This window comes from Pezoporus flaviventris, unplaced genomic scaffold, assembly GCF_033815535.1.
Source record: "Pezoporus flaviventris isolate CSIRO_AGI_PZ_B2104156 unplaced genomic scaffold, CSIRO_AGI_Pfla_v1 ptg000001l, whole genome shotgun sequence".
NCBI lineage: Eukaryota > Metazoa > Chordata > Aves > Psittaciformes > Psittacidae > Pezoporus > Pezoporus flaviventris.
This window is the reverse complement of record NW_026892549.1, coordinates 47,612,163-47,627,556: the sequence shown is the minus strand read 5'-3', so window position 1 is coordinate 47,627,556 and position 15,394 is coordinate 47,612,163. Positions and strand designations below refer to the sequence as shown.

Here is a 15,394-nt window from a genome sequence, read left to right as displayed (position 1 = left end):
ACAACCCTGCCTGTTCTATGGTGTTGGTGCCCGCTGGCAGGCCAGCTCCTTGGAGGGGTGGCACACACACAGTGCATGTCTATGTGTTCTGCAAAGCTCTGGGCAGACACTGGCTCTCGCAGTGCTGTGCATGGCAGCAATGCAAAAATCCAACCAGGCACATATGCACAAGCTACCATATGGAAAGGGCATTCTCAAATTAAACCCTGAAACCCAGATGAGATCTGAGCAAAGGACAGTTTCACTTAAAGGAAATCTCTGAGGTCAACCAGCAATTAACTGAAAGGTTCTGACTGAATACGCTATTGACTGTGCTCACATCAGACAGCTTCCTGTTTATTATACCTTATGGGCTGTCTAGGTGCCAAGACATTAAACTGTCAATAATCTATTAATACTAAACAGCTCCTCCCATGCAAATCCTCTTAGGCTAAGAAACTGCGCCAAAAAGATGGAAATTTTTGAAGTGAGATGGAAATGAGCTTTTTAGGGTATTTCTTTGCTTGGTTCCAGCTGAAAGTACAGCAACATTCATAAACAATATAACACGCAGTCTATAACTACATGGAAAAAATTGTGTTAAAAAAAATCAGACATGATTGAGACCATATCCTGAAATCTGGCTTTCTTTTCCAAGCCATCTTTAAACAGTCTAAGTTAAATTTAATTAACAATTTACAACAAGGAGAGAGAAGTTATTTAAAGAGAGGCCTACAGGTCCTTAACATTCAGTGTCTGGGAAACAGTTGTATATAAAAAAAAAGTTTTAATGAATTTAATAGAGAAAAGCACTTCAATTAAATGCTGTCAAAGAGGATTGTATTAATGACTGCACACAAAGGAATTTAAAGCAAGCCAAGTATATTTAGCAAATAGGAAGTAGGCTTTCAAGAGGCTGAAACTATTTATGTTTCTGCCATTGCAATGCATCTTGGAGATCGCGTTGCCAATTGAAAGCAGTTATGTTATTAGATATGATTTTATTTATTATGCATTATTAAAATTTCAAATGATGCAGGGATACATTTATTTCGCTTCTAAAATGAAAGAACAAAGATATTTCCTGCTTGTTCAGTAAGAAGAAAACTAGAAGAGGAAATAAATAATAAATACTAATAATAATAACTTAGCACTTAAACCAGTGAAGTGCTGTCCAGACAGATCTTTTTTATGGGGCTTGGTGTGCCCTGAAGTTTTAGTCTGCCTCTTTCTGCTACAACTAGATGGATTCACAGCTGCTACAGCAGCTTCTCTCAGCACAGCATGGAAGAAGGAGCCAGCTCTTACTCCCTGCGGGCAGGATACAAATCCTCGTTGTATCCTGAGGTAGCACAAGGGACTTCTGCAATACCCTGCATGTTTCAAATCAAAAAATCACCAAAATCCCCGGAGGTAAAAGGAAAACGATGTTGCCAAGCTCTGTGCAAGCACGACTGAGAAGACCAAGGTTTTCCAGACCTAGCCAAGAGCACTCAGCTCTCACAAAAGCTCCTAACAACTATGGGTCTGCACTAAGCCCTTCTGCAGAACGTGCTCACCTTCCTCAACATCAATGTGATGGGACCTGTGGCAGGAAGGAAGGGGGCTCTTCACAATCCTCCCTATCCATGTGCCTTGGATTCAAGTGCAGCACATCAACTGGGCATGGCCTAGTAAGAGCATAACGTAGAGTTCCAAACCATAAATCTGAGAAAAAGCAACCAGAAAATTCAAGGGTGTCAACATTATTTTGTGCTATGACGGTACAAATAGCATAAAACTAAATTTAGTACAAACTGGAAACCGAGGAATGCTTTTTGACACAAAGTTAATGAGATGGCTGGGTCTGTAATATCCAGGATATGTTCTGTGATTTACCACATCCTTTTTGCCATATGTAATGGTAAGATGTTCATAATGATTTTAGATGTTTCAAACTTCTGAACGTTCCACCAGAGGTACCTTATACGTGCTTGTATTCCTTGGTTTCTGAACACTAAATCCCTTTAAGTTAGGCACCATGATGTCAGTTAGTGCCAAATTACTGCTTTTAAAATGCATTTATTTGCACTTAAGTGTAAGATTTTTACCTTCTAATTTGAAACACGAAGAAGTGAGCAGAACTGCGCAAAAAGACATTGGAAAGGAGGCACAAGGGGATACCTACTTCCTTTCACAATGTGAGTAGCATCAAGTTCAATTTTCTTAAATACATTATCTGATTTTTGTTTAAGACTTTAATAAAAGTCATGTGTGATGTGTGTTGAGAATGTAGCCTTTGTTGTTCCACAGCTAGGGATCTTGCAAACAGCTTCGCTTCGTCTGTGCCAAGATATTTTGGAATATTCTTTGAAACACTGTAAGCATAGATGACTGTGAGAAAAAATATGTGCTACTGTACTTCTGGATACTTGATGCGTGAGAATAGTGCATACGCACAAAAACATTCCCAATTCAACCTTGTAAAAGCCCATAAAAACGTAGAACAACAGACACAGCATACTAACCCTGAAAAAAAAACCATATCCCTGCACCTATCCATGGGTATTTCCAACCATTCAGGAAAAGAAAAGCCCACCAATGAATTTCCAACGAGACCGGCCCAGGGCAAGGAGACCGAGTATCTGTGTGCTACTCTGCCATAGCCTAACCCCCAGAACTGCCCAGAAGCTTGGGGGAATGCTGTGCAACACAGGAGGAAGAGAAGCTCACTCGCTCTCAGAGATCTCGGGGGACAAGCAGTGCAATGTGCTCTGGTAGCACAAGACAATCTTGTTTCCCTCCCCATGTCATTTTTACAATTGCCCATCTGCACAGAAAGGTCAATGCAACGCTCCAGGGCTCCAACTTCATCTGAAGACTTCAGTGAGGAGCCCGAGAATTAATGCTGCATATGGCCAGTACCCTATAAACATTTACACATCTCTGAAGCCTGGTATTATTATTTATGTGCAAATGCGAGGGACAGGGAGTATTTAATGAGCATTAAAAAGAAATTTAAAAGAGCAATATTTTTAACTGCAGAAATTTTGAAACATAAACAGAGCAGAGGCTCATCTAGTGGCTCTTCAGCCTTCAAGACTCGCCTGCTGCCAGCCAGCAAGCTTCAAAGGTTGTGTGAATTTAAAGAGCTTTGTTTAGTAATCTTGCTCTAGATGTTTGCTCATCCTCAACCTACTACAACTCCTTACAACGCTTGCAGCTTAGCATTTACTAGGGGTCGAGGACTGGAAGAAAAGAGGGCTAAATCTGGTCAAATTGTGTGTGAAAGGCAAAAGGGTGAGATGACAGGGCCCAGATCTACAGTGAAAAACAACACTCCTTACTTGATCTCCCCTTTCATAGGGTTAAACGGAATAGTACTAAGCCTAATTTCAGAACAGAAGCAGTTTTGCTTCAATTGCAAGCACACTCCCCACTATCATTTCAAGGGGAATCGCAGGCTTAAAGTTAATAAAAATCAGCAGCACTTTTCAGCCACATTAGATATCCACACTAAACAGAAACAGCTGAGAGGGCACAGTAGGCAGGTTTGGCTATAGCAGTCAAAGCTCAGCGCCTTTCCACTGCAACTGTGACAGCTACCAATCACTAGAAACTCCATCAGACACCTCAGAGTGGAATGCAAGGGTCTCCTTGTCTGATATGTGCTCCTGTTGCCTTTGTGAAACCTCATGAAAGGCTCCTGAGCTGCTGTGGCACGTTGAGAAAATGGTGTGCACCAAAAGGATGGAAAAGCAGAGTGCACAGCCACAGCTTTTGTTCCGAAACACAGCGTGTGTGGCTGCAGGGCATGGGCACTGGAGCAGTATGAGAAAGGAGTTCAGAAGTGGAAGCCTTCTGAAAGCTTTGCTTGTATTGCTTTCTTTGAAGGGAGCTCCTTACCCCAACCGGAAGCAGACACACGCATGGTAAAAGATAAATGCAGAGTAAATAGCGTTTGCAATGCATATTGCCTTCAGCTTTAATACTGCACAGAAATAGAAGTCACATAATTTGAGAACTTTTTTGGTGAGGTTTTTGGATGGTTTAGATTGAAAGGAGATACTGAAATGGGCTGTTATTGTCTACTGTTAGTAGGAGAGAGAGAATGGAACTCCAGATAACATAACAACTGAGCAAGACAGATACTCTCCACTCACAAAATTTGCAGATCTCATTCTGACATGCATTTCCCCCTGTAGTTCTCGATCAAAGACTAAATAAATACTCCAGCTGCAACCCATCCAAACCAAAGCTCTGAGCTTTCTGAGTGGAATGAATAAACCTGCAACACAAATATCTCTGAAAGTCCACCTGGGCTTGTTGAGACACCAGACTTCAGGTGTCTCACCCTATCTGAGCAGACACCACAACTAGCCACAGAATAAGATACTGGGGAAATCAAAAAGCAGTGGGTATCAATCTGTGGTCTAGCTTTTGGGTGCAGAGAAATGATCAAAAAGCAGAACTATCAGGGTGCAGACATTACAAATGAATTGCAGGGCACACCACCCACAAATTGCCTAGAAGAAACAGTAAGCACCAAAGTCAGCGAGCTAGCATGGTTTGGGAAAGAAGTTTTTGTCCAAGTCTCCTGGACAACTCAGTCCTGATTTTCAGTATGCAAAATCTCCTGCTGTAACCCACACAAACACAGCAAAAACCTACTGTGCACATTAAGCACACCATGTTCCCCTATGGAATAACACAGTTTTGCTTCACTCATCATCTATGACTGGCCTAAGTATTATTAATTAGTATTATTTTTTAAGAAATGAAATCTTAAGCCTCGCTATTTTTTCCTGCACGCTATGCATTGTGTGACCCATGAACTCTGAAGACATTGGTTAGAATCAGATATTTCATCAGGAGGTACTAACGTGGTGTTCACTGTCCCTTTTATTACTTCTAGAAAGAGAATATGCAATTAGTTTCGTTGGATTGCCATTGCCACTTGCTTTGACCCATTTTTATGAGGGCTCCATGTTCTGCTGTTTTGTATTTCATCGTCATTTCTAAAATATTTGTTCCCTTCTATCCCTCACAAAATGACAAAATTAGTATTTCATTTACTTCTGTCATATGTTATTTTCCGCATATTTAAAGAGAGACCACAATGTTTGCAGTGAACACACAATACAAAAAAGCTTCCCTACAGCTTTCTGCTAAGCCTTCTTTTATTTACTAATGTTCCTCCGTGATTTATGATCTGAACTATTATAAATTGCCAGAGTTGTCTAAATCAAAGCTTCTGAGGAAAAAAAAGGGTAGAGGGATGTCATTTAAAAAAGTGATTAAAGTAACAGTGAAAAAAAGCACGTGAAAGCCATTCCTGTTTCTTTAAAGTCAACATTTGACTGCTCTTAAATCAATATGTAACTACCAGCTTCAGCAGGTCTATCTGTCAGCTTATGCAGAAAAGGAAAGGCAAGGTTTCCCCACCCTCTGAATAGCAGGTACTTTGCTGCAGTGGTGGCTCATTACTCCAGAGAACCAGCTTATCCACCCCAACACTCCAGAGACAACAGCCTGATTCATCATTTTCCCAACTGAGTCAGGTTTCTCTGCCCCAGCAATTAACAATGAATTAGCACTATATTAAAGTGCCAGGCAAGATGGTTATTCTCTGGAGTGGTCACCTTGGACACAGCAGACAAACAGTGGGAGAAGGGAGAGAAATTAGATTTACTGTGTCCCAGAGAGTCTGTAACAAACACTGAACCCCTGGTTGGCAACAGGAAGCAGCTATAGGCACTTCTCAGCATTAACACTCCAGAAAGGTCCAATGCCAGCCTGGGAATGGTGGGATTTAGTGAGGGATGAGAAGTAAGACAGAGTACCCTCACCTCTGCAGAGCAAGAAGCTAAACACAGAAGCATGAAGGCTGCTTGCTGCAAAGTGACTACTCCACATGCAGGCTGTCCAACAGATCTCCACAACAGCCAGGCCAGATCAAAGACCCAGCCAGGATCCCACATCTGATGGTGGTGGAAGAGGATGAGAACAGGGTAAAAACATTATAATGCTTTCTGGCATCCCCTCCCACTTTCCAGGAATCTGTGGGATAAAGTCACTTAGTGCACACCTGAATAACCTTAAAAACCAAGTGAGCGGCTGTGGCAAGCTCAGCCTGCACACAGAGCAACACGTAGGTATAGTGTGGATGCTCTGCAACCAGCATGTGAAGGCAAATCCGCACTCCAGCACGTCCATATGGTCACACCCGATGCTGCCAGAGAACACAGCCATGTCACAGAGCTCCACAGGGCTCACATTTTATGACTCCTCAGCACAATAACAAATAAATCAAGTGTGCAGGGAGGAACTTCTTGTGCGCTGAGCTTCCATTATAGACATTTTTCATTTCAGAAACAGGAAAATATTTGATTAAATGGATTAATATATAGCGGATGGGAAAAATCTAATGGGAGAGAGAAAGAACGAGAATGTTTAACACCCTGAACCTAAAGCGGTAGAGGCTACCAATACCAAACGGAGGGCAAGAACCTGCCACAAAAGAAACAACAACCCCTTAAAACATCAAAAGCTATTTCCAGCTGATCTTTTACAGCAGGACCACAACTGCCCCACTGCGCACACTATGCCGTTAAAGGACAGAAACCATACCCGGCCTTGGGTTGACTCCCTCACTGAAGGTGCACCCAACCCTCTAATTGGGAAGTGAGCTACACAAAGCTCATCACATCTTTGCCATTTCCAAGAAACTATACCAGAGAAAAGGCTTAAATTTATCTATCCATTATCTCTCGCTGGTCATGCCTCTTGTGATGACAAGCAGGATTTTCTTCCAAGTATTTCAGTCTGACAGAGGGGTGTCCCCAGCCCATGAGAAGGCTCAATCATGCTCTGGCATCAGCATGGGGCAGCCTGTTTCCAGGGTCTTTCAGTCCCACAGCTGGAGGAGCAGGAAACTCAAGCATCAGACACAAGTTACTGTACACATGCCAAATCCATCAGAGCAGAGAGGAAAATGGGGTGGGTGGAGAAGAGAGCAGAGGTAAGAGCCTCCTGCCTGCTTTGGTGTCACTGTATTGCTCCAGCTGCTACTCACAGCACTGCTACTTGTATCTTCTTCAAAAGACCGTCAACTTGACATCAAGGCTGCAGGTAAGGGCTCGACCTACAGTGCACTTTCCAGTAGCAAAGCCTACAAAGGAAATCAGGTCAGTGACTGCAGCTCTTGGATGTTTCCACCTGCTGCTAAAATGCAGCCAGGCACCGTGGCAGACATTCTGCACCCGCCACCGCTTTGAGAAGGAAATGAGAGTTGCCTTCCCACTTGACACTACAGGGGGAATTTTAGATAGGCAGAATGTAATTACTTGGCCTGGAGTTTAGCCAGGAGCGGGGCTCAAGACCCCTACCCTTATGTAAGGTGTCACAAAATCTCCCATGACTGCAAATGTGAGGACCTCAGCTTTACGTCTCTGGCTGCTGTCATTGATTCTTCATGGCTAATTACCTAATAGTGACCCTTGCAGCAAAGCCAAAAGACAAACCTTGCTGCCTGAAACAATTCAAGTCCCAGAGGCTGAAAACTACACCAAAATTGCTTGGTGCAGAGTATCTTCTGACAGTAGGGAGCAGGTGGACAGCAAGCCTCCTGTGTCTTGCACTGGTAGTGTGTCACTCCAAAACCTGCTGGGGTTTTTGGATGGGCAAACATAGCTTTAAAATGCAGCACCCTCAAAACACAAGCCTACTGTATCAACTGTTTACCAGAGTCTCCAGAGTTTTGCTGTATGTACTTGACAGCTGGTTCCATTTATTTTTCTTCATTTTTCGTATTTTGACTGTAATAAATAATTAATCCATGGCTTTGTAACTTGCTGACAAATATAAATGCACTGCATTCCAACACAGTGTAACATGTCACTCACAAGAGCCAACCTGCATGACACAGAAAAGTGATGTGCAGAAGGCTTTGGAAAGTAGGCTAATCATCAAGGTCACCCACAAGAGCTCAGGGAAACAACTTCAAACTGTTCCTTAGGGGATACACCTACTTGCTGTGGCCACCCAAACTGGGTTAATAAGCTCAGAACTACACAGATCTAGTTGTCTTCCCACATGTTAGCTCGGGCCTTTACTCTTTTGTAGCTCCTTCCCTCCAAGATCCCACAGATTTTTGGGAACATAGAAGACAAAACCTGGGGCATTCATTAATTACTCAGAGCACTTCCTCTACTTCATAGCTCTGAGAATCCAAATCCCAAGAAACCCATTTTTTCTTCTAGGAAAAGACCAAATGGACAGCACGAGGAAGTCAGCAGCAGAAGAGACAAAGAAGACTGAGCTAGGCAACAATTGATCTGGGCAAGACCAATGTGTTTCAGAAGGGGCAGGACAACAAGACAAGAAAATCCTCCCACCTTTGGAAAAAGGTGACTAGACAGTTGGCAGCAGTGCTAGCAGCAGCAGAACAAGAGCAGTGACTAAGAATAGAGGCTGAATGCCAAGGTTCACAGCAAGAGTAGCAGAGTGGTGCAAGCTGCCATCAAATAACAGTGGGCAGAGCAAAGGTGGGAGGTGGAATCATGAGATTACTGGAAAGAAACACAGTACAGGCAGCTCTCTGAGGGCAGTCACACCATGGGATCAGGTGAACGGTACAGAGCACCAGTGGCAATTCAAAAGGAAGGTCTGCTGTGGAAGGCGTTGCCTCAGCTTTTTAGGTTGAGAACAAACATCTGCCGAGGCTCTCTTGACCATCTGCAGATGTTTGGTTTTCTGACATGCATTACTAGTTATTAGGAATACACATAAGGCTGATTTTCTCTTCTGACTGAAGCTGAACTGCAAACATGGGAAGTCTTGTAATATTTTCACTTTGTTTTCCCTATGCATATCTGAATCTATTTATTTCTCATTCTGTTCAGGCCAAAACCAAGGATAGAACAAGGGTGTACAAACCAAAAATACATACTAATCACAAAGGCTGTATAGAGGAGCACAACAATCCTAAGGAGACTGTGAAATGAAGGCCCGTGCCCCACAAAATGCTCACCACAGTCATTTTAGAAGTATTTTTCAGCTCCAGTCCATGTATAAAAAGCACTTCCCCATGTTACACTCTTCAAACCCCCATGCATGCTGTTGCCCCACACAGACATCCTCAGAAGGGAGTTAGCTCTCTGACCTGCACAGGCTCAGGAGTCAGCTGGACAACATGCTGCATACGCTCACTGTGGTGATGCCTGGACTCCTCCTCATAGATCACATCCCTCTCGTGCTGGGGAAGGTTCAGGAAGCGGCGAATGGTGCAGAGGTTCTCCCAAAGGGTGCGGTTTTCCGGGCTTGGGTTTTCTTTCCAGCGAAGCAGCTCACACAGCCAGCCCTGCAATGGTAGGATCAGCACAGGTAACTCACTGAGCTTTAAGGAACCAGATGCGAGTGGAAGGTCAGCTGAACTTAAAGCTCTGTGCTGCAAGTTTTGCTGGTCTCATCTCACACAGCTTCCACACCCCACCCCCCCACCCCCCCCCCAGCTGCCCTTTGGTCCCCACAAATCCTTGATATATTTCCTGCAAGTGGGAGAAACAGAAACAATCAGCAGCACTTAACAGGAACCAGGAAGCACAGCATCTTGCTGCCTGTCATAATCATACCATGTTTAAAATGCTTGGGTATATTTCCTATAGAAAACCAGAGTTGAAATAAGGGTGCATCTCCACTTCTGTTTCGAAGCCCCTTTATTTCTTCATCCAAGAAAGAGAAAATGAGACGTAAGCCCTAAGACTTGCTAACAACCCTCATGGTGAGAGCTGCAGCTGCAGAACTACAAACTCAACCACTACTGAAAATGTTTAGAAGACGATACTATCAGGTAAAGATCTCTGATCTGCTGTCACTCAATTGCATTGGCACCCCCAGCTCTGAACCCTACTAAAATTTGACAGCTTTAAGTAATCAAATGGCCACTTAGAAGATGCAATCTCACAGAAAGGGAATCCTCTGCTGTTTAGGACACAAGCAGCAAAGAGGGCCCTGTAGAAGCTACTAGAGAGATCAAGATACTAGGTGGAAGCAATTCAAAACCCAACTGCAGATCATAACAGTAGTCAATTTTATTCCTGCTATCTTGTTTTAAGGCTAGTTTGAAATGCCTTCAAAAAGGTCCCACTGCATGAAATCCTATAGGACCTCTCCACAGGGGCTGAGAGCTCAGACCCCAGGAGGGGAAAGCATCAGCACTTCAGGAATAGGAAACTACCCCAAAGCACAAAGCCAACCAGAGAGTACCACATCCATAGCTGTTATGGTGAGGACAGCCCCTCGTGTGGTAAGAATGTGTGGCAGTGACCCGGCATCCCCAGCAGGTTAACCAGGGACGGTGGCCGCTGCTACCCAGGTGGGGACATGGGGACACAGCCAGCCCCACTTGGTTGGCGACAGCAACTCCCCTCCTGTGCCTGTGCACAGGAGATGCATGCAAATGACAGGAGAAGATAATGCTGAGGATGCTGTCAACGCGCCTTACTGACTCCTGTCAAAATATTTTACCTAGTAGCTTTATAACCCATCATTTCCGAGCTACAACTCCACATTTTGACACCATTTTGACAGGCACCTTACAATACCTAAAAGATAGCTTGATCAATGTTAAAAATGTTTGGTACAAGAAGTAGCCAAAACTGTATTTTTCTGAACAGCAAGTAGAGCAAGCTGAACAGCCGGGTTTATTACCAGCCCCCACGGGGGGGTCTGGGTATGGCTTTTTTGTGTAACAACTTGTAAGCCATTGATAACTTCTATCGTGCACTCTAAACCCTGTATATAACATCATAAGCCGTTGTTTGTCTTACTCTCCACTGTGTCTTTTGCCTTCACCCCCCCAAAAAAGGCAAGATTTGATTATCTCCGCTGCATCAGCCAAGACAGCAACACCAGCTGTTCTCATTGTGCAGCCTCTTCCTCACGGCCTACATGTTAATAACCTGATCATTCCATTTTCTCCTTCAACTGCCGGCTGCAGCACAGTGAAGAGACAAAAACCCAGGCCCATCTGCAGCAGCTGTAGGCACTGAACTGTGAAGCCACCAGGGATTTATAAACTAATCTGTAACACAACACTGCCTTGTTTTTACAAGTGAGAGGCCACATTTGTGCAGACCTGATCTTTTCTTGCAATAAACTGGGAGGGTTGGGGGGGGGGGGGCAAGGATGAAGACAAGATATCTGATCATTTACTTGATGGGGGGGGATCTGCATTGTATTTTCAAAGTGATTTCACTGGTATTTGGGTAATCTTGCAGCCAGGTGATGTCTGCATTTTAATGGGGTTTGGCCACATCCCTTGCCCTCAGTTCTCCTCTTTCCCTTTCCACTGCTCAGAAATCCCCCCAAACTCTCTCTCTTTTACAGGAAAAAAACCTCCCAGCTCCACAGGGCTTTCTCAGGGGCTACTCAGTACAAAGAAAATAAGTTTTGAAATGGAAAATAAACCATCTGTGGAAAAAAATAAGCTCCCATTTCTCCCTGTTTCCAGTGATCTAAAGAAGTCGCCAACTGAACTCTCCTACGTGTCTCAAGCAGGTATGTTTAACATCTCCTGAAAGGGATGCTGCAGCATGAACGCCAGTCGTTGAACAGAAAACACACACAAACTGCTGCAACCTGGTGGGGCCAGAGCCTGAGGAGGATGCTCCTGGGGTATTCCCAGGGCTGTGGAGCACTGCATGGTGCCTGGCTCAGCGCAGCCGCCTCCCTTGCCCAGCGCTGTGCCAGCTAGCCCGGACTGCTGCATTGTGATTTATCTGTCCTGTTATCATCAGCACTCATTACAATCACTTACAGCAACACTACAGGCCTCATTATGGACTAGGCACTCGCTGCCATTAGTCTTTAAGAAGGCTAGCGCTCAATTTGCCTGGCAACATGCGAGGTCCTGACCTTGGAGCTATTAGGGAAAAGATTAGACTGCAGTGTGACCATGTGTGCAGACATGAGCAAACCAAATTAATTTCTGGCAAAGGGAGGCACCAGGCAAAGACCCCGCCATCCTGAGGACACCTGAGAACTTCTCCATTCCCCAAAGGATATAAGCTAATGGCACGTTTAAAGGAGCCTGGTTCTGAAGGTGAAGCACATCCATGTTATTTAGAGAGATATTAATCCAGTTTCCCCACAAAGTATTTGCTTGGCTGATCAGATTAAGGGATCTAGCCTTCAACAGCACACCCCCACCACAGCAGGCCCCAAGAAATCTGTGATACTTCACAGCCTCAGACATATTGCACCATGTGTACCCAGCTGCTACAATAATTAGCTTATGAATGTATCAGCTGGTTCTGTGATTTTTATAAATAATAACTAACCTACAGAGCAGAAAGATTTTCATGAGCCTAATATTCGCAAGAAATTGCAAGGTGTGCCTAACCGAGCTGCCGTTGGGCTAAATGCCCCGTCTTCTCCCACCTTGTGCGGGACTGGATCTCCCCCTGTGCCATTTATAAATATTTATTTTTGCAATGGCAACAGCAATGTATTTGTGGCAGCTTTCTTCGCAACAGCCACGATCCGCTCACCCCCACACATACACACGCGTACCCACCGTGTGCATGTGTACGCTTCTCTGCAGCAGATCCGTCTTTGCATTGCTCTTTTCCTACCCTTCTCTTTATTTATTCGAGCAGTCACTCTATCCCCCATCCAGTCAAGAACCTATCTATCCATCCACGGGGCTGCTTATTAGGCGATAGCTCCGGTTAATACGTGAGGAAACACAGCGCTGCAGCTCACTCGCGCGTTCTTCATGACTGCAAGTAACCGCCTTTCCCATGCACAGATGAGAAGGCTGCATCGGATTCCTTTCATTATTTATTTAAATAATCCTAGCACGCCATCCAAGAAAGTTTTGCAGTACCAGGCAAAAAAAAAAAGAGGGGAAAAAAAAAAAGTGTAAATGTCAAATAAAACAGTGACAGATGACAGTATTCTCTATTGAATAGCACCGTTTCTTCGTGCATGTTCAATGAGAACTCATGAATTATTAATACGCAAATCTCCTTTTTCTGTTAAAAATCTCAACTTGGGGTTTTTTTGGTTGCAATTTTTTAGTTATTTTCTTTTATTTATTTCTTGGGGTCTGTGTATGTTACACAGAGCTTTCCAGGAGAATTATTTCATTTAAGAAACGCTAACATACAGAAATGCTTGGAGCTACAGGCATTCACAATGAATTTTCATCTATAGCTATATTTATTGGCATGCAGAAGGAGAAGTGAAGGAGACACTATCTCACCACCTTTTCCCCCACTCATCCACACATCTGAGCTCACTGCATTACAACTAAATCCAACTTCTGTGAGCGTATTCTGGAAATCTAACAAATAACACATCCTTCCCCAGAGCGCTGGTAGGCTGTGATTTTTTGATCCTGCCTCCCCTGCACATCACAAGTCTGGCTCCACTGCACAAACAGCCCCCTTGACTGCCACAGAGCTACCCAGAGTTTGGTATGCGACAGTTTCAATATGGGTGGCAGAATCTGGCCCTCCACGTCAGCTTCTAAGGTTCTCAAATGGGAATGTCTTCCATTAAAAATAAAAAAAGGATAAACAGTACAATTAAAGGATGCTTTTGGCTCTGCAGTCAGGCACACCCAGTGCTTGTGGTTACAAGGAATTCTGCTCAGAACTTCCTTCATTTCACCCCAAAACTTCCAGAGGCATTGAGAACACAGCCCAGTTTAGTTCATTAAAGTGAGCTGCAGAGAAGTGCTGGCCTCTATTTTTGTTGTCCTCATGAGACAAGATAAACATTTTCTAAGCATTTTATTTGATAAAACAACTAATATCATATTAATGTCCTATTTTTAACCTCTCTGTCTCCTAATCAAACACATTTCCACATAGCTAAGCAAACAACAAAAATCTGCAGGAAGCCAGCCATTCCCATTGTGCTTTTATGCTGTTAAAGAAACAGCGTGCTTACTACACCACAGCATTAGCCTTGGCGCACTCCAACCCCCTCGAGGGACAGTTAGCTGGTGCAGAAATCACAAAGCCGTATTCCCTGTCACTCATCCCTGAGCCCTTTTTAGCAGCTTGACCCTTTCACTTTTGCTAGACACCCTGGAGTAGGGGAGGATGCTCCGGCAGCCGATGACAATAAGGTCAGGTTTTCCAGCGCTCTATAAAGGTATGCACAAATATCCTGGCCCTGTAGCTGCGTCCTGCAGATCTGCTGACTTGCAGTCAGCCAAGGACCAAATGTCTGATTAAGGACAAGAGAGCATTTAGGAGGAGTTCAGGCTCAGTTTTGCTGGGGCTATAGCCCAGTGCTTACACCTTGAGCAGCATCTCTACGGAAAGCCACTGCAGGAGATGGCAGCTGGGTGTCCACGATGAGTTAATCGCAGGCGGCCTTTCTGCTTGGGCTGGACCTCAGCAGGGCACTTCGAGCTTGGATAAAACTGCAACTAAACTGACCTTACGCTTCCCTGCATTTACACTGCAATTAACAATAATACAGTTAGTTTTCTGTGCTGACATTTTCTAGGGTCTCCAGTGAAAGCATGAGTAGGCAAATGAAGAGTTTTTAGTAAGAGTGATTCAGGAATAAATCTCAAAAATAAATGTAAAAGGCCATTTCCTCACCCACATCATCAGTGCAGAAAATGTCAACATATGTGACAAAAGGAAAAAAAAGCAGCAATGATTGACGCCAGCCTTGAAAAGATTAGGGAAGAAATGCTATGTTCCCTAGAGAAAGCTCCCTTTCTACACTGGATCACAGGAGAACTCTGGACAAACTTCCTCAGCCTCTCTTCCCCCTGCTCAGTTTGGGACTCTCTGCAGTGCAAAATGAGCCAGATAATATTCAGCTCTTGTTCCTTAGTCGCCAAACTCTCTTTCCATGAATCCAATAAGTGTCTATTAAAATAAATAAACCCCCTAATGATTCAAGATAACCTAATCAAGAAAGCTGAAATGGATAAAAGACTAACTGTAATGGAGAGTTCTGTCATGGCTTCAATGAATTCTTGATGAGGGCCGGGGGAGGGGGACTGAACCTGAGAAGCTTTACTTGGAGCATTTTGATACAGTTCAAGGTTAATCACTGAATAGCCTGGGTTTTCTGAAACGTTCGGTATGTTTCCTCCCCCAAAACACAAGGCAACATGCCGAGCACTTCCATGAGGGCCAGTTTCTCACTAGCCTTATAAAACATGAAACCCAAAGTATGAATGAGGTACATGAGCCCTGGCGCATCTTAGATTCATGGGAACACAACGTCTGCTTACAGTCTTGGCCTCAGAAGGAAGGATGCTGTGCACTGAGGATATTTCCAGTGTGCCAAGTTTAAACTAGCTTCTCCCCACGCTGGAGAGGAAGTATGGGCTTGTGGTTAGGGCAAGCAGCCCGCCATCAGCTCCCAGGTCTGCCAAGGACTTCCTGAGCAAAGCCCC

The 15,394-nt window shown here is 44.2% G+C and overlaps 1 protein-coding gene across 5 annotated transcripts in view; it reads right to left on the bottom strand.

Annotated features, from left to right (window-relative positions):
• SATB2 (SATB homeobox 2) overlaps window positions 1-15,394 on the bottom strand; it is a 140,147-nt gene that overhangs the window by 14,772 nt on the left and 109,981 nt on the right. For all 5 annotated transcript variants that reach the window (XM_061456601.1, XM_061456607.1, XM_061456593.1 and 2 more), the window contains one exon: window positions 9,122-9,319. In XM_061456601.1, the coding sequence (XP_061312585.1) occupies window positions 9,122-9,319 (198 nt within the window). The remainder of the gene's footprint in view (window positions 1-9,121; window positions 9,320-15,394) is intronic.